The 24,730-nt window shown below is 36.2% G+C and overlaps 1 protein-coding gene across 11 annotated transcripts in view; it reads left to right on the top strand.

Annotated features, from left to right (window-relative positions):
* The window catches only part of Adgrl3 (adhesion G protein-coupled receptor L3), a 446,202-nt gene that overhangs the window by 303,426 nt on the left and 118,046 nt on the right, over positions 1-24,730 (top strand). For 10 of the 11 annotated variants that reach the window (XM_035452601.1, XM_035452599.1, XM_035452600.1 and 7 more), the window contains 4 exons: positions 9,763-9,946; positions 10,789-10,911; positions 16,748-16,956; positions 17,746-17,922. In XM_035452601.1, the coding sequence (XP_035308492.1) occupies positions 9,763-9,946; positions 10,789-10,911; positions 16,748-16,956; positions 17,746-17,922 (693 nt within the window). The remainder of the gene's footprint in view (positions 1-9,762; positions 9,947-10,788; positions 10,912-16,747; positions 16,957-17,745; positions 17,923-24,730) is intronic. The other variant, XM_035452597.1, reaches the window with a different exon arrangement.

Raw genomic sequence — 24,730 nt, forward strand, 5'->3', positions numbered from 1 at the left:
ATACACTAACAGAGAGATACATCTCGGGTCCCTGATGTTAAAAATTGATGAAACCCTTCGGTAACCTGAATTCTGGCAGTCCCAACAATTAATGTTCAGTGGTGTTTTCCAACATATAGGTTAGAGATTCATAGTGATAAAAAGCTGAAAAGTAGAACACAAAAGTGGGGAAAGGAACACATAAAGAGGAACCAGCAATCAAGTTCATCTGATAGGTGCGGACATGAGCCTTGATTTTTGAATAGTGGAAGAATTGTGAACAAGGGCATGAAGTAAGCAAATTGTGTGGTTCTTGTCAAGATGTGGCCCAACTTGCCCCTGTCTTGGTTTGGTTTCTGCAAAGTGGCCCAATATATTATTTTTTAAACCACCATGATCACTGCAAGGAACCAATTTATTTCCTACAAGATGATTTTGTTTGCTCTGGGGGCACAGCTTTGCACTCATGCATGTTCTCTCTTCTGCATGGAAGGAAGGGTATACCATGAAGCTTTCTTCTTACTGATATCCAAGGTAACTACAGGTTTAGATAGTCACCTTCTTTTTGTGCCCTCAGCTTTGGAGGAAGATGACTTATGCTAGGTAGGCAGACACTCTGGGAGTGATTGTCGTTCGTAGGTAGAGACAAGCAAGCAGGAGTCTGACTCCAAGAGAGATGCAAAGTGTGGGCAAACTGCCAAGCTTAGGTCCTGCTTCTGTTCAAGTTAGAGGCTCAAGAAAGAAGTCAATGCATTTTAGCAAGAGTGGCATATAAACGCCTGCTACATTCTGCTCTTTGACTTCTTACCACAGGCTTTTTAATGAGAAATTATTGACTGCTCTTCCCCAAATATCCATCTATTGCTAATGGCTCTGCAACTTTGGTTTTTCCATACATACTCAATTATTCTGGATACTGTTAGATATTCCAGTGGCTTCAATCAATCTACTTAGTGATACCAAAACTACAGAACAGAACTCTTGTGCAACATTCAGACTTATTTAGATCTTTCTAACTGGTGTCATTCAAATTCTCTGTAATCAAATCAAGGTAAGCAAACCTGTTCCTCACAATCCCTTAACACACACAGTTATACACACAGTTCTTCAAGAATAAAAACACAACCTTTCTCGTTCTTTTTCTCATTGTGATTAAGTGCCTCTTTGGTGCCTACCACAGATCCCATATGTCAAGTTTCTTTCCCATACCAACTTGCTTAAATTAATCTACAAATCATTTGGATGTGTTTGAAATCTCTGCCTTTCTTCATCCTCAGAGAAAGAATGTATGGCTTTGAACCTCAGTTCTACTCCATGTTGTTAGCTAATTAGCAAGTCATTTAACTTCTCAAGGTCTCAATTTTCTCTGCAACATGACATTACTAATAATTTGTACATTAGTGGCTTCTTGAGAAAATTAAAGTGTATGTATTTGTATTGGGGACTGGATTACATGAGGCATGATGATGTATGTAAATTCCTGTTACCTGTAGGAAGAATGGCAGATATCTTGACACTGCTTGCAAAGGACCCTGAAATCTAGACTTTGCTCATCATTATTGACACTGTAATCTTTGTGTTATTGTTCTCTCAAGAGGAATTGTTTTCATTTTCTTCAATATGCTGTTCTTATCTCTGTGCTAAAAGGGGACATGCTGCATGCCTCGCCTCTTTTTCCAGTGTTGAACCTCAGTTTGAAAATGGCTGACTTCATGGAGCTTTTCTGATAGTCTTTTTACCTGTTCTCATTGTTATAGTTCATGTCATGTTGGATTTTAATTACTTGTTTAATTGTCTGCCCTCCCTATATTATCTCATGGAGGGAAGGGAGAACACCTGTCAGTTTTTGCTGCATTCTAATTGACTGCCACATTGAAGGTGCTCAATTAATATTGTTGAATGAATTTGAGTCTGCAATGAGGTGAAAGTCAAGTCCGTAGCTGTGTTTAATTTCTGGGATATTACACAGATTGCCTTGACAGCACTCAATCATGTCAACCTAAATTAAATGACATTTTTTTAAAGCCATGCAATCACATAGTTTGCTGAAAACAATTCTTTTTTATTAATCCAACAAGAACTCATAAACAGTCTCTTCTAAAGAATTCTAGTTTCATGTTCTGTTAAAAGTTCTTATTACTATATTAAGGTCAGTTGTGTTATACAATCTAATTTTAATTAAGACTTGAAAATGCCAATACTTCAATGTAATATAAAAGGGAGTTCAGGGATTAGTTATTTTTATATGCTTAATAATATTAAATGACAGTGGTTATAAAATGAACCTTTGGTTTATTGATCAGTTGTGTAAATATCAGTCACTCAACTTGACTTCTAATAAAAAACCTGCAAGTTATAAACTGTTTTGAAGACTTTTTGAACATTTGACCTTTAAATTTTTGATTTGAATCAATATCTAAATCCAGATTGAATCACAATGTGCCCTATTTAGTAATGATTTTAAACTTCGGCTTTATTTTATTCTCAGCCGATAAGCTTTATCTCCAAAAGTAAAAACAACAACAACAAAAAAAAACTGAAGCAAATTTGCTTTTAATTTTTGAAATTTTAAATGAATATAAAGCATATTTATATCTAGGCATTAATGAACATATAGTGCTATACATCATCAGTGATGTGGATATAATTTTAGAACTGTCACTCAATAACTTAGTCCTTGTACAATCATCAAAAAGTATACTAAAACAAATTGAAATGTCTATGACGTCACTCATGTGACTTTTATCACTAAGTGAGATAGCTTTTGGGTGAGATAACATTGTTTTTAGGATCTGATATTGACCACAATACTGTTATATGGTACATGGCTATAAGTGTTAAACTGATGCTTGGGATGAGAGAGCACTCAGAAGTCTTGAAGGTTCATTTCTCTTTCACAATATATTCTGAGATTTGGACAGGAGAAATCCTTAAGCATGAGTGTAAATATTATGGAGAACAGAGCATTATTGTTGGGCATGCTTATGAATAATATGAAAAATATATTATTCTTGTTAATTTAATTATTTTATGATATTGTTGTTTTCTGCATGTGTGCCTGTGCAGTGTGTGTGCTTGTTGCCTTTGGGGGCCAGAAGGCATTGGGTTCCCTGAGAATGAGGTACAGATGTTTGTGAGCCCCCATTTGGTTTCTGGGGATTGAATCCAGGTCGTCCGGAAGAGCAGCCGGTTCTTTTAAATACTTCAGGCATAAGAGTGAAATATTATTTTGATTGCTAATCAGTTTTTAAAAGCGGATCAGAAATGTCTTAGTTTAAATTTGTGTATTATTTAGAATGCTTGCTCTTGAATTTCAGATGGGCTAAATATCATTGCTCTGTCACATCAGCATCTTTATTTTGTCTTTTAGCTATACAGTGCTTTCTGCATTAAAAAAAAAAAAGTAAAACAAGTATATACAACTTAATCCGCACTGAAAAGCAATGCATTTCAATTTTTAAAAATCTTTCCAACAGAAGTCTATGACTTACTGCCTCATTTACTGTGGTGTTTACCCCTATTTTGTGCTAATCTTCTGCCATGCAACATAGTAAGTTATGCTTGTCTAATGGCTATTAATGACCCAAAAAATATTCTGAGAAAGTGTATCTCTCCTAAAGGATATAGTCTAGTAAGAAAGGCAGGTAAAAATGTAAATAACACGAAGAAGCTCTAAGTGGGAGTGTACTGTAATCTGAATCTTTGCATCTTTTCCTAATTTATATGTGGAAATTCAGTGCCTGTTGTAGTGGGGACAGCTAGTGGAGCATCTGGAAAGTGATTAATTAGGTCAATAGTAATGAAACTTTATGAATGGCCATAGTGCCCTTATGGAAATATTTCTGAGATTGTTTTTCTCACCCATCACACTAGGATGCACAGGGCCCTCGCGCAACACTGAGTCTGCTGGTGCTTTGATCTTGCACTGCACAACTATAGGAAGTATGAATAATAAGCTAAACAACCTGGTCTAGGATGCTCTATTACAGCAGCCCAAACAGAGAGATTTCATTGTGTTGTTGAATATCTGGAATAAGAAGTCATGAAATACAACCATTAACATATGTTGCCCTTTATTATCTACTTTGCTCTTGGACTAGGAAAACCAATGATGCAGAGTTTTTGGCCCACACAGGTATGAGCAGAAACATTGGCTAAAATATGAATTTTGACTGCTTGCTATGTACTCAAAAAACAATCACTGAACATTGCTTTTGACCATTATACATGATGCCTAGAGCAATGCTTGCAAAGATTCCTTTCTCTCCTGTAGGAGGAACAAACTAACCATAGCTGTAAACAAACCTATGAGATACTTTCAGAGAATGATACATGATACAAAGAAAATAGAGTAGGTTCACAGTTTCTCTTACAATAGGATAGCTTTTGGTAAATGAAACCTAAGCTAGAAACTGAATGAACTTGTGATTAAAAAGCTTGTATTAGGAAATTTCAAGGGCAGCAAACTTATTCATCTTTTCACAAGCCCTTCATCCCAGTTGTTTTTGTGGCTTTCAAGTGTAGGAAGAAGGGCAAATGACTTCACCATCTGGTTCTACTTACCTTCTATCCTGGAAATTACTGCTCACCTGGGTGACAAGTGCCACTGATATGTTTCTCACCATTGATTCATTAAGAAATCTTAGGTTCCTTCACAAGCATTTCCTCTTGGAATTATTTTAGGAGTTGTCTCTAAAATATATATATAGCTATATCTCCCCAAAGTCTTTCACAGTAGTTTTAACAAATAGATAAAGCTTCCAATTCAAATATAGAAAGTAGAATTATAAAGTATCCTTAACAATGTACCACAATTATGTACCATGATTAAAAATGGTCAAATGAATATGTCTAAGGTCTAAATTAAATGAAAAGAGTTCAAAATATGCTGTCTAATGTTAACATATGTATGGAAATAACCTGTTCATGATACACATATCACAAAATAACATGTGAATTGTTTCATTTATACTTGATTGTGTAGAAATGGCCAAATGTCTACAGAGTCTATTGGAACAACTATACAGTGTGATGGGGAATATTTATCATTGTTTTTCCCCAAACTAAAATATAATGAGACTTACCTTCATAAGTAATTTATTTCATTAACTTGATACAAAATATAATTTATCCTCAGGTCCAATGAAATTTAGTGGCAGAATAGAATGAAATTTTCTAATGCTCATCTCCTATTCTAGTTAAAATACTTGGAAAACTAGAAATTACTTTATATTTGGTTTCTGGCAAGGTCAGTGTTTATTATTAAAGTTTTTATAATACAGTCAGGTAATTTTCCCCTTCGAGCACTGAAAATTGTGAATAAAAATTCCTGTAAAATGATGCAAATAGAAGGTCAGTACTGATTTTGCAACTTTGAAGTCCAAGAATCTGCTCTAAGTTTAAAGAAAGCTAATGTATATTTATCATTTAATTTATGGTTAAAGTACATATCAGCTTAATTCCATGGCAACTAAAAAGTATAATCAACCTGGTTTTAGAAACAACAAAGTCAACCTGTGATTAGATGTTATCATTTATAATAAAATCATAAATATTTTAGGAAAATCAAATAGATATATTTATATCAGGACTGAATTTTGGCTATTTAATTGACTTTTATTTAGGTGGCAACAAGTAGTTCATCAACGTGTAGAAAATTTAGCCAGTGTTTGCTATAGTGGACCTCATTGTGCTGTTTCACCAGCAGGAAAAGATTCCACATGTTCACGCCTCTCTGCACTTTCTTCTCCATGTTTTCATCAGTCACTACTCTCTTGCTCCTGAAATCATCAAGTCATATACTGTAGAGGAGTTGTTATATAAGAGGGTAAATTATTACTACTTTGTAGAAGACGTATTCCTTCCACATGTCACTGATGTGGCTGTTACAGCAAATGAAGGATTGGTCTGGATTGTACTTACACAGTGGAGACTCATTTCCCCTTCATTTTCAATATGGTAGCAAATGAAAGTAAATATAAGATTAAGCTATAATGTTCTGTAATAAGGTCCAAGAAGTTACTTCCTTGGTCCAGTGTTAGCATATGGTTTCAAACTTCCTACTCTGATACAATCTACAAGGAGACACCATGAGTCTTTGTGCTAATGCTTCCTTGCAATCATTGATTTACTTGTTTTTTTTTTTTAAATTTTAACAATTGCACACACACACACACACACACACACACACACACACACACACATTGATATATCTTGCTTACCTTCTTCCCCAACCTCTGGTATTTCCCTGTCATCTGTATCAACCTTGGTTCATCCTTAACATTCCCTTCTGAAAATTCATGGCTTTTGGGTTTGTTGTGTGAAGCACAGAAGGTTAACCAGGGCCAACTCTGTGACCATGGATTGAAAACAGTCTATTAGAGCCTTTGTGTACACAAATGAAGCAATGACTTAACTGTTCTTGAATCACCCTGTTCCAAAACATTCATTAGTAAATGCTTGGGCCTAATAAGCCCTTTCTTCATCTGTACCTAGCTGTTGACAGGCACACAAACAGGTGTTTTTTTTTTTTGTTTTTTTTGTTTTTTTTTTAAGACAAACTAAGTAATTCTTAAAAGTGTTTTTTTGTATACAGTGCATGCCTGAAGAGGGCACCAGATCACATTACAGATAGTTGTGAACCACTATGTGGTTGCTGGGAATTGAACTCAGAACCTCTGAAACAACAGTCAGTGCTCTTAACCCCTGAGCCATCTCTCCAGCCCCATAAAGTGGTTTTTGTTTTTGTAACTCATAAGAAATATTTTTGCTTTGTTCTTTAGAAAATTTGAAAATTGTTTATGATGCTTAAAATTTAATTGAATACTTCTCTAAAGACTACACAGTTCATGAGAAGGTAAGATTGCTGAAACATATTCAAAATTTGTTCTTATCAAAAAATTCATCTTATAGGTCTTTGGCTTTAAAACCAAGATCACTGAGCAGTAATTGATATTAATTAAAAGGCTGGGTTTTTAGGTAAAGCATTCCTGTACACAGGCTCTTGAGATTGTTTCTCACAATTTTTATGTCATTGTTGTTGATTTTTTTAAAGAGTCTCTTGAACTCCTATATATTCTTATAATCTCTAATAAGCTATAATTTTACTTCTCCCAATTTAGATAGTGTGTATTTCCTTTTTCTTGTCTAATTGCTCTGACTATGGTCTCAAATATTTATGTTGGATAGAACAGCCTGTATCTTTGCTTTAGGCTTGATCTTAAAAAAGCAATATTCCAAATTTATGGTGTTGCGTGAAATGTTAGTGGAGGACTTTTCATATATTGTCTTTGTTATGTTGAGATAATTTCCTTCTATTATTGGTTTGTCAGTGGCTTTTAATCATGGAAAGTGCTGAATTGTGTTAAATGCTTTTTCTTCAACTATTGAGATAATCAGGTGACATTATGCTCTATTCTGCTAAGGGAGTACATCACATCAATTTATTTTATGTGTTGAACTATCTTTTCATCTCAGAAATAAATTACATTTGGTCATAATATATGGTTCTCCTAATGTGCTATTGAATTTGGTTTGCTGGCCTTTTGTTGAAGAATTATGCACCAACATTCATCAGGGATATGACTGGTAGTTTTATTGTCTGTGGTGCTTGTGTCAGGCTTTTGTGACAGAATAGTAATGCCCACTCATAAAATGTATTTGGAAGCGTTCCCTCTTCTTGAACTTTTTGGAACAGCTTGAGAAGAATTGATATTAATTCTTTAAATATCTGGTTGAATTCACTAGTGAAGCCATCTGTTCTTGGGTCTGGCATTGTTGGGAGGTTTTGATTACTGATTCCTTGTCTATACTCCTCTTTTCTCATCTATTCACTCTCTTTGTTTCATCACTCAATCTTGAAACATATTTAGAAAATTTTTGGAGTTCATTGTGAGAACCTTTTACCATTTAGCAATTTTTAAATTGAATAACTAAAAACAACAAAGGGGAGAATCCATCCCTTGAGGTAAGATTAAAATAATCAACATCAGATCATTTCCTAATTACTAAGATCAGTAACAGATAAAATGTCCATACCACTTTCAAGGCAAGGGATACTTTCAGTTGCTTGAGCAATCTTTCAGACTATTGGTAATGAATTCTGGAGATCATCTGATCTGAGAATGAAAGTTTCTTGCACTCAGAAGGTCCATATTCTCTGTTTGCCTTCAGAAGATACCTACAACTTTTTACTTCTTTTATCTCTTGGTGCCTGTTTTCTAGCCTATCCTGTTGACATTATTACCACAGACAACTTCCTGGTAAGCAGCTAATGCTATTGTGGTCTGGAAATGCTTTTGTGTGACTATCAGATCATACTTCAAACCTAGAAAGAATCACTGAGCTAAGCACACAAAGTAAATGTGTACTTAATTTTTAAATTATCAGGAAAAAAAGTCATTTTGGTGGTTTGTGAATGTGTGTGCTTGTGTGTGTGTGTGTGTGTGTGTGTGTGTGTGTGTGTGTGTGTGTAACAGTGCAAACTACAAAAATGCTAAGACTATCTTACTTGAAAGTCTAATGATGTTGTGTTGGCCAGAAGTTGGGGTAGCTTGGAAAATATCAAGAAAAACTTTATTAAGAGGCAAAATTAGTTTTTGAAGCTGGTGTTAATTGGCACCCAAGGTGTTTCATTATGGAGCTGAATGTTTAACAGTTGCGACTTGGTTACTATGAAAACACCAGCCAGAAGAAACCACCACGGTGTGGAGGCTCTGTCTCCCATCTCACACAGTCCCTTTGCCAGTGTGTCAATAAGGTGTATCCTGCTTTAAAGCACTCATGTGGTGTCTAGAGACTCTGTCTGTTGACTCTTTCTTCATGGTGTCATCTGCATTGGAGGCATACTTAATAATGAATGGGTTGAGGGATGATTACTTTCAAGCTGCAGGTGTTGTATTTTTCTGTTTTGCTGTTTTCTCTGTTTGAATGAAACCCAAGACCTTACTTGGAGAACTTTTTTCTCTTTGTAACCCACCACATAATTGAAACCACAGGGAATATGTAAATGGTAGCTACAGAAATTATTCCTCTGGATGCAGCAATGAGAAATGCGGTGCCTTGTCTCTATGTGTGGATGTACATACTGCTGGCTGTATAAAGAAAGCAGAAACACCTCAGGGCCATAGGTAGTGATGTCCAACTGTTTACCCTTTGTGAATGGTAAACAGTGTTAAGGTTTCACACCACACAACATACTCCGGGTATCTGTCATTGTGAATGCTTTGATACTTTCCCCATCCTGAAATTTTTGTACCTGGCTGGGGGTAGAGGATGAGGTGAAAAGAAGTAAAAGGAAAAATAAGTGTCTGCTTCCTGAGTCCCTGAACTATAGACTGCAAATCCCTGCCACATCTTATCTATGTCATCTTTTCACTTTCTTCTGTGGTCAGCATCAGGTCTATGTAGATGGGCAGAACAAAACCATTTTCTGTAAAGCATACAAACTTGTTGGTTTAAATTAGGTGCCACTAGTTGCTCAGCCAAATCAATTTCATTATGTGATAATAGTCTTACAGAAGCCTCTGTTGTTGATTCTAAGAAGCAAGCGTGGCTGTTTGTTGCCCTTCAAAAGAAGACAACTATGGGCTTGTAAAGTCTCAGTGAGGGATTCATAGAAAAATAATGAAAGCTTCTGCTGTAGCTTGTCACAAGGGAGGCTGGGACAATAGTGATCTTATGCACACTGCTGCTCCTTGCTTGCTGGGCAACATGTACACCTGGATGTCTGACAGCTATATGGGTTCACTGGAGACTTCTGCCATTCTGTTCATCCCCTCATAGGCAATGGTCGAGACAGTTAACAACCTCCTTCAGCCACAAGCTTTGAATGCATGGAGAGACCTGACTACAAGTGATCAACTACGTGCAGCCACCATGTTGCTTGACACTGTGGAGGAGAGTGCTTTCGTGTTAGCTGATAACCTTTTGAAGACTGACATTGTCAGGGAAAATACAGACAATATTCGTAAGTGACCTTTGTTAAGATAGAAGGTCTAGAGTCACTTGCCTAGCAGGAAAAGGAAAAAAAAGTGGTGCCCTAGTCATGGGCAGTGCTTTGGTTTGGTGGATAGATAGTATTCTACTTCTCAAATAGCTTTCAGTTTAACAAGATCAGAATTCATGCATGTTAACTTCCTTAGGGCATTTGTTAGGGATGTTACCTTGAGAGTACACCAGTGAGGTTTCTTAGTAGAATTTTTATGTAGACGTGTATTTATATAGATTTTATACTGTTTACCCTTTTGACCTCCTAATGTGAGGATGACCTGTCTTGAGTTATGTCCTATAAGAAAAAAGTCACTTCAGTGATTATGTTAATGTTTGGAAATTGTCTTATCCCTTCCTATAAGTATAAATATGTTTTTATTGTGTTTTCAGATGTAGCTGACAATTTTATTTCAGGAGATTTGATAAAGCTGTTTCAGATTTTATTAGGTTTGTAGACAGATCAATACTGATGTGACAGTACATCTCTGAGGTACAAAAGGAGTTTTTTTTTTTTTTTTACACAATTCGTGGAATATGGATAATATTTTTAAAATTAACTTAAAAGGGAAGACAAAATACAAAGGCATGGATTTTGATTTTAAGGATTCGGCTTAATTATTGTGCATTTGAAATTTTTGTGTGGTTTCTGCGCATCTTTACTCATTTTATTTTGTCAATCAAATGAAAACACTAACCATAGACTTTCGTACAAATTGAACATGTCTAACATGAGAAATCAGAAAGAGTTTAGTGGTGAAGGAAACTCTTGTAACTTTGCCGATTTCTCACAGAACAATGACACCTCTATGTTATGTACAGAATTAGAAGTTGCAAGGCTGAGCACAGAAGGAAACCTAGAAGATCTGAAATTTCCAGAAAACATGGGCCACGGCAGTACTATCCAGCTGTCAGCAAACACTTTAAAGCAAAATGGCCGGAATGGTAAGTCGGTGTTTGTTTTTTGTGCTACGTGCTGGTGAATTTTTAGCCATTCGTTTGCTTTGTGGCTTGGAGTTTTAAATCCATCTTGTAGGAGTTCTTTACTCCTTTCTGCGCACCATCATGTTTCTCAGCATTTTCCTCTTCCTCACACCTGCTGGGCCACCAATATAACAATGATACAGTGTGTAAAATTCTCTGTTAGATTCTATCACTGCTTGATTTTCAGAAACTTGAACATGAGTAAAATTCTGAACCCCAAAACTCAAATATTCTGCCACGTCCTTCCCGTCCAGTAGTAACTGTCATTGAGTTTGCAGATTTATGTGATAAAAATTTTGGTGGTGGTTTTCCTTGTAGTTGTTTAAAGGTATAAGCTTCTGTGTTTTCTCTGGGTTTTCATAAGTGTACTTTTCTTTTGTAAAATTTACAGAAAAGTTAGGCCAGGCAGTGGTAGTGCACACCTTTAATCCCAACACACGGAAAGCAGAGGCAGGTGGATCTCTGTAAATTGAGACCAGCCTGGTCTACAAGAGCTAGTTCCAGGACAGCCTCCAAAGCCATAGAGAAACCTTACCTCAAAAAACAAAACAAAACAACAACAACAAAACAAACAAACAAACAAACAAAAAAGAACAGTTAACTTATACTTAGCCCTTATAGGAAGGCTTTCAGGGCATGGGACTAGGATATGCTGGTCAGCTTAAGGAACTACTAAATCCAATTCACTAAAAGAAAAACAAATAGAAAATATAGGTATCCTCATGGAAAAAGCATATTCATAGCTTCACAAATCTTTAGAAAAATTGATTTCTCACCAAGGCAGGAAAACCCTTGAGCCTTTAAGTGATGTGGAGATGATTTGAGGTTGTGGTAACCCATTCAGAACTGCTGCTTCATATAGAGAAAATAGCTCTGCAAAAGATTCCCCTCTTAATATTATCAACGGTTTCAATTTTCTGTCATCAGAATATAATGTTGTCAAGGCATTATGAATCATTTATGAGCTAACCTATAAATCATTATTGTGCTGCCACCTGGACTAAGGAAATGTTTGCAACAGCAGTGAGATTGTTCAGCAACTCCTGCTCTCCCCCAACAGTATGTCCCACTGAGAAGGTGTCCATCCCAGGCAGAAATCCCCCCAGCTCACTTCCAGTCACACTTGGAATGAATCCACGTTACTGAAGGAGGCCTGCAGGACGCCTGCCTTGTACATCCTGTTTGATTTGCCCCACTTCACTTTTTTTTTTTCCTCCAGCCTGACCTGTGATCCATGCTAAGTGTTTTTTAATTACGTTCATCATACAAAACACATGTGGTTCTGCAGCAGGCATTTCTGTTCATTGCAGGCTCTCATTTGCTGCCTGCCCCCTGTTTTGAAAATAGCTTCTTCTATCCCATAATTCTGATTAAGGGTTCCCTTTCTTTAACTCTCAATGCCCCCAAATGAAGATCTATCCCCATTTCTGTAACTCATTAAAAAACAAAGTATGCTTTCAAAGGATAATAAAATAAAATCAGATAATATAAAATAAAAACTAACACATAAAAAGAGGACAAAACAAACAGAAGGGATAGGAGCCTATGAAAAGGCACAAGAGAACCACTCATTTACACACCCAGGGATCCTGTAAAAACCCTAAAGTGGAAGCCATAATATATATGCGTATATATATATATATATATATATATATATATATATATGCAAAGGTCTTGTAGCGTAAAACAGATATGTAAACATATATAAAACACATATACATAGAAAAGAGAAAACATATAGAAATAAAAGTTTAAAAACTAGATGAAATTCATGACAAAAAGCTTCTGACATGAAATTTTGAGACAAGGAACTTGCAGTAATGCTGTTGAGATCATTTGCTGTTGACCATCTGATTGCTGCGTATGTAGTCTGCACTTAAGAGTAGTTTATTTCCCCAGTAAGACTTCTTTGGGAAAAACTAAGATTTCATTTGCACATGGTTATCAGTTTGAGATAACTTCTGGCACAGAGATAGAGTCATTTGTCACTTCTCCTTTCATGCCTGGGACCCCAGCTAGTACAGACCAATGCAGGCCCTCTTCATGCTGCCTCAATCTATGAGTTCATATGAGCTTTGCTCATGTTGATTGAGAGGACCTTTATGTGTCCTCCATCCTCTCTGGCTCTTACACTCTTTCCACCTCCTCTTCTGTGAGGTTCCCTGAGCCCAGAGGAGATGGATTTAACGGAGACATTCCATTTAGGGCCAGAGAGTATTCTAAGGTCTCCCACTCTCTGCATATTGTCCAGAGGTGGGTCTAGGTATTTGTTCCCATCTGCTGTGGCATGAAGCTTCTCTGATGATGGTTGAACAAATCATCATCATTTGATTCTTAAAAACTAAGTCTTAGTTCTTGAAATCCAGATGGAGATAAGGATGACTGATGAGTAAAGAGGTCCATATCAGGCTGGTGACACCCAAAGAAACAGCTGAACTGAACAAGGGAGAACTCTTGGTCCCCAGACTGACACCTGGGAAACCAGTATGGGACAGATCCAGACCCCCTGAATGTGGGTGTCAGTGAGGAGACCTTGGAAATCTATGGGGTCTCTTGTAGTGGATCAGTGCTTATCGCTACCATAGCAATGGACTTTAGGAGTCCATCCCACATGGAAGGATACTCCCTGAGCCTAGACACAAGGGGCTTGGCGTACGTCCTATCCCAAAGGATATGACAGACTTTGAAGACCCTCTATGGAAGGCCTCACCCTCCCTGGGGAGCAGAAAGAGTAAGGGTAGGTAGGGCATTAGTTGTGAGGGTAGGGGATGAGGGGAGGGAGAGAGACCTGGGATTGACATGTAAAATAATTTTCTTTCTAATAAAAAAAGGAAAAAAAGAATATAGAAAAAAACTAGGTCTTAATTCTTTACAGAGATTCTTCTCCAAGGTGGACCACTGTTACTCAACTCTCCCACCAGCCATACTTATGAAAATACTGCATCATAGCAGTTCTTTCTCTCTTTTTCCTTCCTTCTTTCTTTCTTTCTTTCTTTCTTTCTTTCTTTCTTTCTTTGGTTTTATTTTTTCACTGTCTGCTTATTGTCTTACTCCTTCAAGGTAGTAAGTTCCTCAAGAGCAGGGGACATGTCTAATGTCATTCTCCCTGGTAACCATAGTGCTGTAAATAAGACATAGCACAGCAAATAAATTTATGAAGATGATATTGAATAATTGTGTAAATTTTCTGACAGAAGACATAAATATGTCTACATTGGCCATATCTGGTGGCCTGCTTATTTTATTGATTGCCTTAATGTGCAATGTTTTCATCTTCAGTCCCATTAAATCCCTTTGGAGTGACTAATATGAATAATGTGAAACTACATGATCTGATAAAGTCAGGTGGGATGACAGCTTGCCCCTGAAGACTTTTGTGGAATTTTATGACTTGTTAGCTGACTGTGAGCCAATTACAATAAAAATCACTAATATCAAAAAAAAAAAACACCTGGATAATACTAAGTGTAGCAAGCATCATAAATTTTATCCTAAATCTAGAAGGAAAATTGTTTCTCTACTGTAACAGATAAATTTTTAATGAACATCTAGTTTTTGGATTCTGTCTTCAGAGATATAGGTGAGCTAAGAACCCTCTCTTCCTTCATGGAGTCCTCATTAGGATCTCTTTGTTAGATTATTGAAAAGACAATGGATTCCCTGAAATAGCATCATGTCTCATAGCACAAAATGTCTGGATTGTCTCTGGGTGCAGTAACCCTGCGGCTGTAGCTGCTGGCATCTCTACCTTCCCCATCATGGGATCTCTGGCCTCTGTGATTTCATCAGATTGGATGTGTTTGACTGGAGTGCCCAAGGAACTTGTTCGCATGGCTAGTTGCAAAAACATGCCTTTGTACATTTGTGTGTATAAATTCCTAAGGTTAGGGAATTTCATAAACATGCAAGTATAGCTGAGGTATAAGACAGTCACGATCATACTTCTTTAAACCACCCCCCATACACTTACACACACACACACACACACACACACACACACACACACACACACACACACTTCTCATTTGACCCAGTTTTCTCTCTTTCTCTGTTTTGGCTTTGAGCTTCAAAGGCATTTTCACTTTCTGATCTTCTAACTGTAGTGGTCAGAATAGCATTCGTTTCTTGGGAAACAATGACCTTATAGTAGAAATAAGATATAGGGTTTTACTTTTGGCATGAAAGAGATGATAAACATTAAAAACAACAAAAAGTAGTTCACTTTAAAAACTACTACAACTAGGAAATTATCACATAGGGGGAAAAGGCAGAAGGTCTTTATGATTTTCTAGAAATAGTGACCTGAAAAGAAAATGATTATTAAGTTCTTAGGCAAATAAAAAAATAGGGTCCTTATTTACAAACAAACAAAATATCTATTGCAAGCTGGGCAGTGGTGTACAACTTTAATCCCAGCATTAAAGAGGGGGATCTCTGCGAGTTCGAGGCCAGCCTGGTATACACAGTGAGTTCCCAGACAGCCAAAGCTACATAGAGAAACCTTGTCCGGAAAAACAAAACAAAAAAAGAATCCCATTGCAATATTACTTCAACATAATGAACTATATACTCTGTGAGTAGTTTAAGAAATCTGACAGCTATATTTAACCCTATAAATAAAACATAAAGCAAAAATAACCTGAAACTAAATGTTTCCTATTTATAAATTTCCATGGTGTTTTTCTCACTGCTCCTTGCTTCTATGTTCTTCTCCTAATGAAACATCTTTATTATCACTGTGTTCATAGACTTCATATATGCAGAATCTCTCAATGTTAGCTATTTTCTTTCTGAATTAAGTAATCCAAAAAATCACTTTGATATTCAGTCATGATTTGCCATTCACTAATATTTTGTGCTGTAATGATACATAGTGTATTCTATTAATGTGATATATTTATTCATCTATTTGATTTCTTTCAAGAGAGAGGCTATGATCAATAAAGATTCTGTAAAAAGCCTCATGCAAATTGTTTTCTTTGTGGTAAATGTTCTCACTTATCCAGGAAGGGTCAATGTGTATGCAGTTTTATAAAAAATGTCAAAATCTTTCCAAGTCACTGAAATATTTTATATTCCCATCAGCAGGGTAAAAGAGTCCAAGTCCAAGGCTGTATAAACATTAGTATCCATAGGGTATAAAATAGTATTACAAATGCAATTTTATCTTTTTGTTTCCTTAATTGCTAATAATTCCAACCATCTTTCCATATATAAAATTGTTCTTGTTACATTCTTCCCTAATGTGTCCATTAATATCTTCGGGTAGTTTAAGGTATAGTCTGTCATCATAGTGTTGACTGACATGTATATTCATCCTATTGTTCCCTAGTCTATAGTTTGCATTTTGTTTTCTTGATGATATATTTTAATATGTTCAAAATTTATTTTTGATGAAGTTCAGTTTCCCTTTTATAGATAGTGTTTTGAGTCTGTGTACATTATTTTATCTTCTTCAGAATATAAAGAGATTATCTTGTATTTTGTTCTGGAACCTTTATGATTCTGGGATTCTCAGTCTGGGTCTATGAAACATCTTGAAGTAAGCTTCAATTATACAGTGTTTAAGATTCATTGTTTAAAGAAATGATATACAATGACCTCAACAGAATTCAACTCCCCTTTCCTTGTCAGTGACTTGGTCCTTTGGTACCAAGCAAATAAATGCTTGACTTTATGTCTGTGAATGTATATTTTACAGCTTTGATAACCACCTAGTCAGGATTACAAACTCTAGTTGGGTGTAGAATCTAAGCAGTTTCTTCAAATTTCTAATTCACATTTGTATTTATTTTAGGAGAAATTAGAGTAGCCTTTGTCCTGTATAACAACCTGGGTCCTTATTTGTCTACGGAGAATGCCAGTATGAAGTTGGGCACAGAAGCCATGTCTACAAATCACTCTGTTATCGTCAATTCCCCAGTTATTACAGCAGCAATAAATAAGGAGTTCAGTAATAAAGTTTACTTGGCTGATCCTGTGGTATTTACTGTTAAACATATCAAGGTAAGAAAATGACATGTTATGTTTCATTTTCTACATATTTTTTGTTATAGAATGCATATCAAATATATTAATTTTCTTTTAATATTTGTCTATTATCTGACATTGTTTATATGCATATATTATATGTATATATCATATAGTATATAATTAAAGATAAATTCATGATTGATTTATAAATATTCATAAATGTCAGAAAAGATAATACTTTTTTTAAAAAAAACTTTTTTTAAAAAAAAACTTTTTTTAAAAAAAATATACAAAATGATATGTTAATTTTTCTACTTAGTAACAATATGTGTAGATGTGTAAAATGCACCACACAGTTTTTAAAACAACTTGCGATGCACTAAATTGAACTGGACAGCAACACTTCATGTTATTATAAGCAGTCAAGTCTGTGTCTTAAGATGTGTTTTTGTACATGTACAAATCTGGAAATTGTAAATGTTATAAGCTATGTAAACACCATCCTCTTAGAAGTGTTTTCCAACAGCTGGCTTCTTTACTTTGAAATTTAAAAGCCAATATAATTCTGAAGCATTGCTAGTAACATCATTTTGGTGTCAGCTGTTTTGAAAAATAGTAATCTCACTTCTAATCAGACAGAGCAAATACCAGGTATTCAATTTCATTTCAAATTGATGAGGGTCACTTAATATGAAAATACTAAACATACCTCTATAAGGAATACAACATAGCATGAATCTGTGCTGTGGGTAAAGAAAGTGCCTACTTCATTTTCTCGATCGTAAAATAGTTATTGCCTTTATTGATCTTTTTCTACCATAGCAGTCAGAGGAAAATTTCAACCCTAATTGTTCATTTTGGAGCTATTCCAAGCGCACAATGACAGGTTATTGGTCAACACAAGGCTGTCGACTCCTGACAACAAACAAGACACATACTACATGCTCCTGTAACCACCTCACCAATTTTGCAGTATTGATGGCACATGTGGAAGTTAAGGTAAGAAAAGGCATAAAGCAGGAATGTTCTAGCATGCAATCAGTCCAGATTGCTAACTCTAGTCCAGAATTTTCCCCCTAGTAGTTCTAGCCAGGAACTCTGTCGTCCATGCCACGTCATTTTAAATGATTCAAGTCACTTCTTCTTTCTTTTTCCATTGTCAACAGAAAGTATAAAATCGAAGTTTGCTCACTAAATTTCCCTGTAGCCTCCCTGCTTTCAATTAGACAAATACTTTGCTGTAACCTCATGAACAGGGTAAATGGGACTGGGTTAATGGAAGCTGGAATTGGATACATTGAACACTAAAGAACTATACTTAGATTAAATACTGTCAAACTGATTCCCGGAAAAACAACAGATAAGTATGACACATAGATCCCAGTGGTATGGAGGAGTTAGCATATTGTAATACAGCGGAATGGATATGCCAGTCTTAGGAAGAGTTCAGGAGTTGACAGTTCTCAGAGTTGAAAACTGGCTACGTTGGCCGAATCGGCTTATTTCTGGAATGACAGGATTTTATATATTAGAGGGTTGAGAAAGAGAACATGAGTGGGTTTTAAGGTATCTTCTAACATAGAACTGTCAAAGGTTGACCTATATTATAGTTTGCATCCAGAAGTTCTTGGTCAACAAATTTAGAGGTTGGAGATCTCTGCTTTTTTTAAGCAAGATACTTTGAGGATTGTTGTTATTTTGTAAAAGTTAAAAAATTTGAAAAGAACCGCGAGATGGAAGGAACAGGATGGAACAGGAACTAGATAGTACATTAACCATGGTTTATTAAAGGTGGGGGAGGGGGAAAGATGAGAACAGAACAACAGGAGAGAGAGGAGAGCGGAAAGGAAGAGAGGAGAGAGCGTGAGTAATTGGAATGGACAGTAAGAATGAGAGGGTTAAAAGAGAGACAGGAAGGTAAGAGAGAGTGAGAGTAAGAGAAGAGAGAGTGCAAGTGGGCGGGGGTCTGTTTTTTAAAGGGGTCCTTTATACCTACATGCAGACTTAATTCCCATGGAAGCCTGGCCTGACCAGGGTACTGCCTGAGTGGATTCTTTCAGGTAACAACGAAAGGCCAGCATTAATGCCTCAACCTTTCAAGAATGAATAAGAATTCTGGTGTCTTTCTTCTCTCAAAAAATTGGCCAGAGCCAATGTCTGAGTTGATTCTACTTATGGGTTATAATTAATAATTATAGCTTATATGGTTTATATTAATAAAAATGCAAAAATAGGCAATTTTCTGACAAAATATCAAGTGAAAAAATAGTTTAGTTAGTAAATATAATAAAACTATGTTACTTATATTAAAGTTATTAATCTCATATAAATCACCTTATATATTATATAATATTTGCCGTTAATGTTTTGCAATTTTTCTTTACTTTTATGTAATCTGTCTTTTGCTTGTATGTATGTCTATGTACCATATGTGTGCAGTACCCACAGAGGCCAGAAGATGCCCTAAGATCCTTTAGAAGTGGAGTTAAGGATGCTTCTTAGTTGGGATATGGGTGCTGGGAATTGAACCTTGAAATTGATGTCTAGAAGACCTTTAGGTGCTCTTAACCCATGAGTCATGTCTCCAGCCCTATAGTATATAATCTTGTATAGTTAACATGGTATTTTTTGTTAGAGTGAGCTATGCATTTTTCATAGCATATCACATTATAGGTCTCCAGTCTAATTTTTTAATACACATAGGATTTTTAAAAGCACTAGTACTTAAAACATAAATTGGCTTTGACAATAACTGAATGTTTCTTCATAAATTTTCATATTATATAAATAATGTTACTTACTATGCAACTTTAAGAATTGATAGATGATACATTTTAAGGAAAATTACTTTATAAGATGAATACAATTAGAAAGAATACATATTTTAACCAATCGAGGACATCTTTGGTGATATATAATATATTAAAGAACAAGATAAATGCTGCTCTCAAGAATATAGTTTTTGTAGAGGAAGAAGAGACAAATAGTTACATTAGAGTGAGGAAGAGATTAGAGTGAAGTTTTTTGTAGTGTTCTAGGGAAAAAATGGATATATGAAGTTAGAAAAAATTACTAGATTGGAGGTGGTAGGTTATAAGATTTCTATTAAGAAATTAAGGAATTAACTGGGAAAGTTGTAAAGAATATCTCAATTAGATACGGCATATAAGCAAAATGACAAAGATATTAAATATAATGTTTGAAATGGTATGAAAAACTTAAGATTACTGCACCATGTATAAAACATAGTTCTCCAGAAACTGGAGGTGAAGACTTCAGTAGGGCTGTGGCTAAGTTCAATAAGCTTCACATAGGTTAGAATTGGAATCTGAGCACACACCCACATACAGCATGGCCTACATGTCTCCGGATTTACAAGAAATATACAAAGCTGGGAAACACAGAACGCATACCTATTTACAAAACTTTGCTGTACTCATGAACTCTGGATCCCGACAGCTGGGGAGCCTGCATGAGACCGAACTAGGCCCTCTGCAAGTGGGCAACAGTTATGTGGCTTGGTCTGTTTGTTGAGCTCCTGGCAGTAAGACCAGGATTTGTCTCTGGTGCATGAGCTGGCTTTTTTGAGCCCTGTGGTGGGATGCCTTGCTCAACCATGAAGCATCGAGGAGTGGCCTGGTCCTGCCTCAAATTGATTTGTCTTTGTTGACTCCCCATGGGAGGCCTTGCACTTTTTGAGGAGTGGATGGGGATGGGAGTAGGGGAGCAGGAGGAGGTAGGAAGTAGAAGGAGGGGAGGTAGGGAGAACTGTGCTTGTTATGCAAAAATGAATACAATTATTTTTTTAAAAAAATCATATGCCATAAAAATACTTAGCTGTAATGACAAGGGGGAACACAAGTCTTAACTTAGAATTCCTACATTTACCAGAGTTCTACTGTGACAGTGTGGGGTGCACCATCCAGCAGCACCCAGTCAGTGGTCTACTTTACCAGTTAACAGTATGAGACCGCCACTAGGGTGTTCTTTACAGTGTTTCAGAGTATACATGTAGAATGAATCTACAAGCACTTTAACCACTACTACCTTTCTAGAAACTGATGGCAATGGAATGCTTTGCATTTTGGATAAACAATTCCCGATACCGTAAGATTGACAATTGTAGAACCTGTTAGATGTCTACAAAATGGCACATAGTTCAATAGCTGTAGTAAAGAAAGTCTGTCCCCATGGCATGTGTGAGGAAAATTTGTATTTCAGCTGGATGTAGCACATAAATACACACATAAAGCTTATTATCTCAGTTATGCACTCTAAAAGATGAATTAGCAACAATAATTTACATACTTTTGAATTTTCACCTCTATGACATCAGTAAGAGCAGAACAGCTAGTAATGTTCAATACATTTGAGAAATTGAAAACTGGCAGAGGATTTATCTACCTTATGCCAATGACACAAGTAATTTCCTGCTGCATAGGATGTGTTTTGGGGGTTATAGTTTAGACAAAAATGGTACAGGTATCCTTTAAGAAGACTGTGTCTATATCCAGCTGGCAACATAAAAATAAAATTACTTTTGCTGTTTCAACACAGTTAAGATTCTGGTCTTCAAGGTATTATAAGGCCTCTTTTGTGAAAGCATTTCAAACTGATCAAGTTCAGCAAGATTGGGCACATTGACAAATGATAGATTTAATTCTGGAATGTGTTAGTCAGGCTCTTGGATCCTACATTTCAACCAGCCAAGACATTAAACTCTGAAAAATGGACCAAATTTAGTCAACAGAAAAATATCATGGGGGTGGGGGGAGTGCTCAGTTCATTTCCTAACAGCCTTTCTCCAATCCATTTTAAAAGGATCATAACTGTGACCACTATTGTGTGTCAACAAGAGACAAAATAAATGGAAATGATACTTTCCTTTATCGATCACTCACACAGAATACTTCTCATGTATCTTGTATTGCAGTCTCGAGTTATTACCACAGTCAGCTCCACTTTGATCCCGGAACATGAGTTTGGCATTTTCATGATTAAAGAAGAACCAAAAATACTGGGCCTAGTCATCACTAGAATTAGAAAATGAAATACATTAGCAAATTTGTGTTATAGTTCTGTTTGAAATGGAACAATAGTTTATTCATGCACAATGAGAGTCACAGCAGCCAGTTAGAACAGATATATTCATATAGATACTTGTTGCCCTCCTTTTAACTCTTAGTAAATCCATGTAAAAGGAGGAACATTATATTAGATAATTTGACAATTTTGGAAAGAAAAGGAGAATTGCCAGGATATTCTTAAACCTGTTGACATTGAATTTTGGCATCTGTTTTCACCCTACGATTCTACCTGAGCACTGAACTGCCCTTATTTGTGTCTGTCTGCCTGCTTGCTTGCCTGTGCTTGCCTGTGTACTTATCTATCCATCTATCTGAGTTCTGTCTATTGGCTTGGTCTGATGAGATCACCCTACTCTTTTGTTTGTTTGTTTGTTTGTGTTTTTGGTTTTTCAAGACAGGGTTTCTCTGTGTAGCTTTGGAGCCTATCCTGGCACTCGCTCTGGAGACCAGGCTGGCCTCGAACTCACAGAGATTCACCTGCCTCTGCCTCCCGAGTGCTGGGATCAAAGATGTGTGGCACGAACGCCCAGCAGTTCTCCCTACTCTTAAGAACACTTGTTTTTTGTTTTTGTATTTGTTTTTTTTTTTTCCCACACTTTGAGGATCTTAGTAAGACACCAATCGTAAAGTTATTGACAAAACTTCTAATGTACATCAGGTTCTCTATAAATGTAAGTTTCTGTCTCCCAATTGTTCCATGTGTTACCCAACTCCAGTGATTATGCTTCAAATTCCAGGCCCTCGAGGCCTTACATCTTTGAGGAGCATGGGCAAGAGAAAAAGGGTAAGGAACTGAAGCCTTGGTGACTGTCATGATACTGATGATTATTGAAGCCTACCCTTTGATTTAGAGGAAGGTGAGGGATCTGAGCCTACTTGGGCAGAGAGGGTTTAACAAAGAAATGTCCTGATCCATAGGAGGAGTATAGTATGGTTAGCTAGGTTATGGGTAGAAAATGAGTTGGCGGTATTCTTGCAAAACTTTCTTCACTTGGCCTGCCTATAATACTCATAAGTTTCTCTCTTCAATGTCTGGATTTACTTAGCTTCCTCTAATGGTTGATCCTCACCTGCATACCCTCTCATCCTCACTTGTGCCAAAAGTTTACTAGATTGCTGCTTTTCTCCCTAGCTGATCTCCTGTATTCATATGCTTTTAAACATCAGTTAACAATTCCTAGATTTCAATCTTCATTTCTAGACTAATAGATTTAACCAGTGACAGGACATAACTACAGACATTCATTGACTTCTGTTGTAATTAAATCCCAATATTGTCATTGTAAGTTCAAATGCCACAGGTCATAAATAGATTCAATACAAGGAACATACCAAATTTTTAATCTCAGCCTCATTTAGTTTAAATGTTCTTAGTACACATATATTATGCTGAGCTGCACACAATCACCTATAGAATGCCTATTTTAGAGTAGTGTAAGACTGTCATATGATTTATTGAATGCTGTAAAATGGAAAAAAAAGTATATATGACAAGGAGACAGAGGTGAACATTTTGAAGATGTGATGGGATTTGTATGAACACAAAACACAGTGAACAAACACTGATTGCAATAAAATGCATGGTGAGTATAGATTGATTACTCTTGTGATGTCATGGCTGTTAGTGATATGAAGCTTACTGCTACTACTCAGCACCTTTATACTACATGCTGGACCATCCTTACAATACATGTTACACTAAGGAAATGGTGAAGTTCAAATCTGAAGGGTGGTTTTTATCAACCAATTTCTGGTTTTGCATAATCATATTCAAAATATTCTAGGTCAAGTCATTATCAGTTAAACTATCATAAACCTGTAGTTATGATAGTTTAAACTATCAATCTGTAGTTGATGTGATAACTATAATTTTCCCTTAGAATCTTCTCCATGTTGTTAAATGACTACTTTGCTTTGCCAGGTACCCTATCGTGTACTACACAACCTCTTTAATTTCCTTGTTTTTACTGATCCTGCATATTAGTTTTGTTAATACTCTCTGGACAAGACAGAGCCTGATCTCAGCACCTTCATTGTTGCCCTCCTGCTTCCAGTCCCTGGGCTTTCCTTACTGAGTTTTTGATGGCATCCTTTCTCTACTCTCTCATCTCCTTGTCCCATCCAGTTCTATTCTCAGAATAGTTACTAAAGGGACAGTTCAATACTGTCAATTAGACCATATCACTGTTCAGATTTATTCTCAAAAAGCAATTTTGTAAATCCTTTAAAACTCAACCTAAGACTCCTTACCTTAGTAAATACAAGTTCACAAATGCTGGAGCCATTAGCAACTTATAGCTCTTAACTGTTTTCCCCTATGGCTTACATTGGGTTTCCCAAACCCAGCAGGTGTGCTGTATTCACTGAGAAAGTTTAGCTCCTTCCACCCCACACAGTCACTGGGCTTAAATTTACAGTTGCTTCTCAGAGAGATCTTCCTTGTGTTCTGTGTTTAAAATTTCACATCACGCTTTGTGCACCAAATACAATGGGGAATAAGTCAAACCAGGCCCCTTGGGTCAAGGAATTTATAGTTTATCAAATGGGAGATGTAGTAAAGTCTCGAATTTGATGCTGAGAATGATTTTTAAATATGTCAACTTAGGCATACAACAGAATGAACCAAGTACCTCTACCACATAGTCCAACTATGATAAGGAAGTTAAATATGAAAACGGAAAATTTTGTTTGTTTTTAAGAACCATTCTTTTTCTATAAAC

The sequence above is a fragment of the Cricetulus griseus genome (genome assembly GCF_003668045.3).
Source record: "Cricetulus griseus strain 17A/GY chromosome 1 unlocalized genomic scaffold, alternate assembly CriGri-PICRH-1.0 chr1_1, whole genome shotgun sequence".
NCBI classification, from domain to species: Eukaryota; Metazoa; Chordata; class Mammalia; order Rodentia; family Cricetidae; genus Cricetulus; species Cricetulus griseus.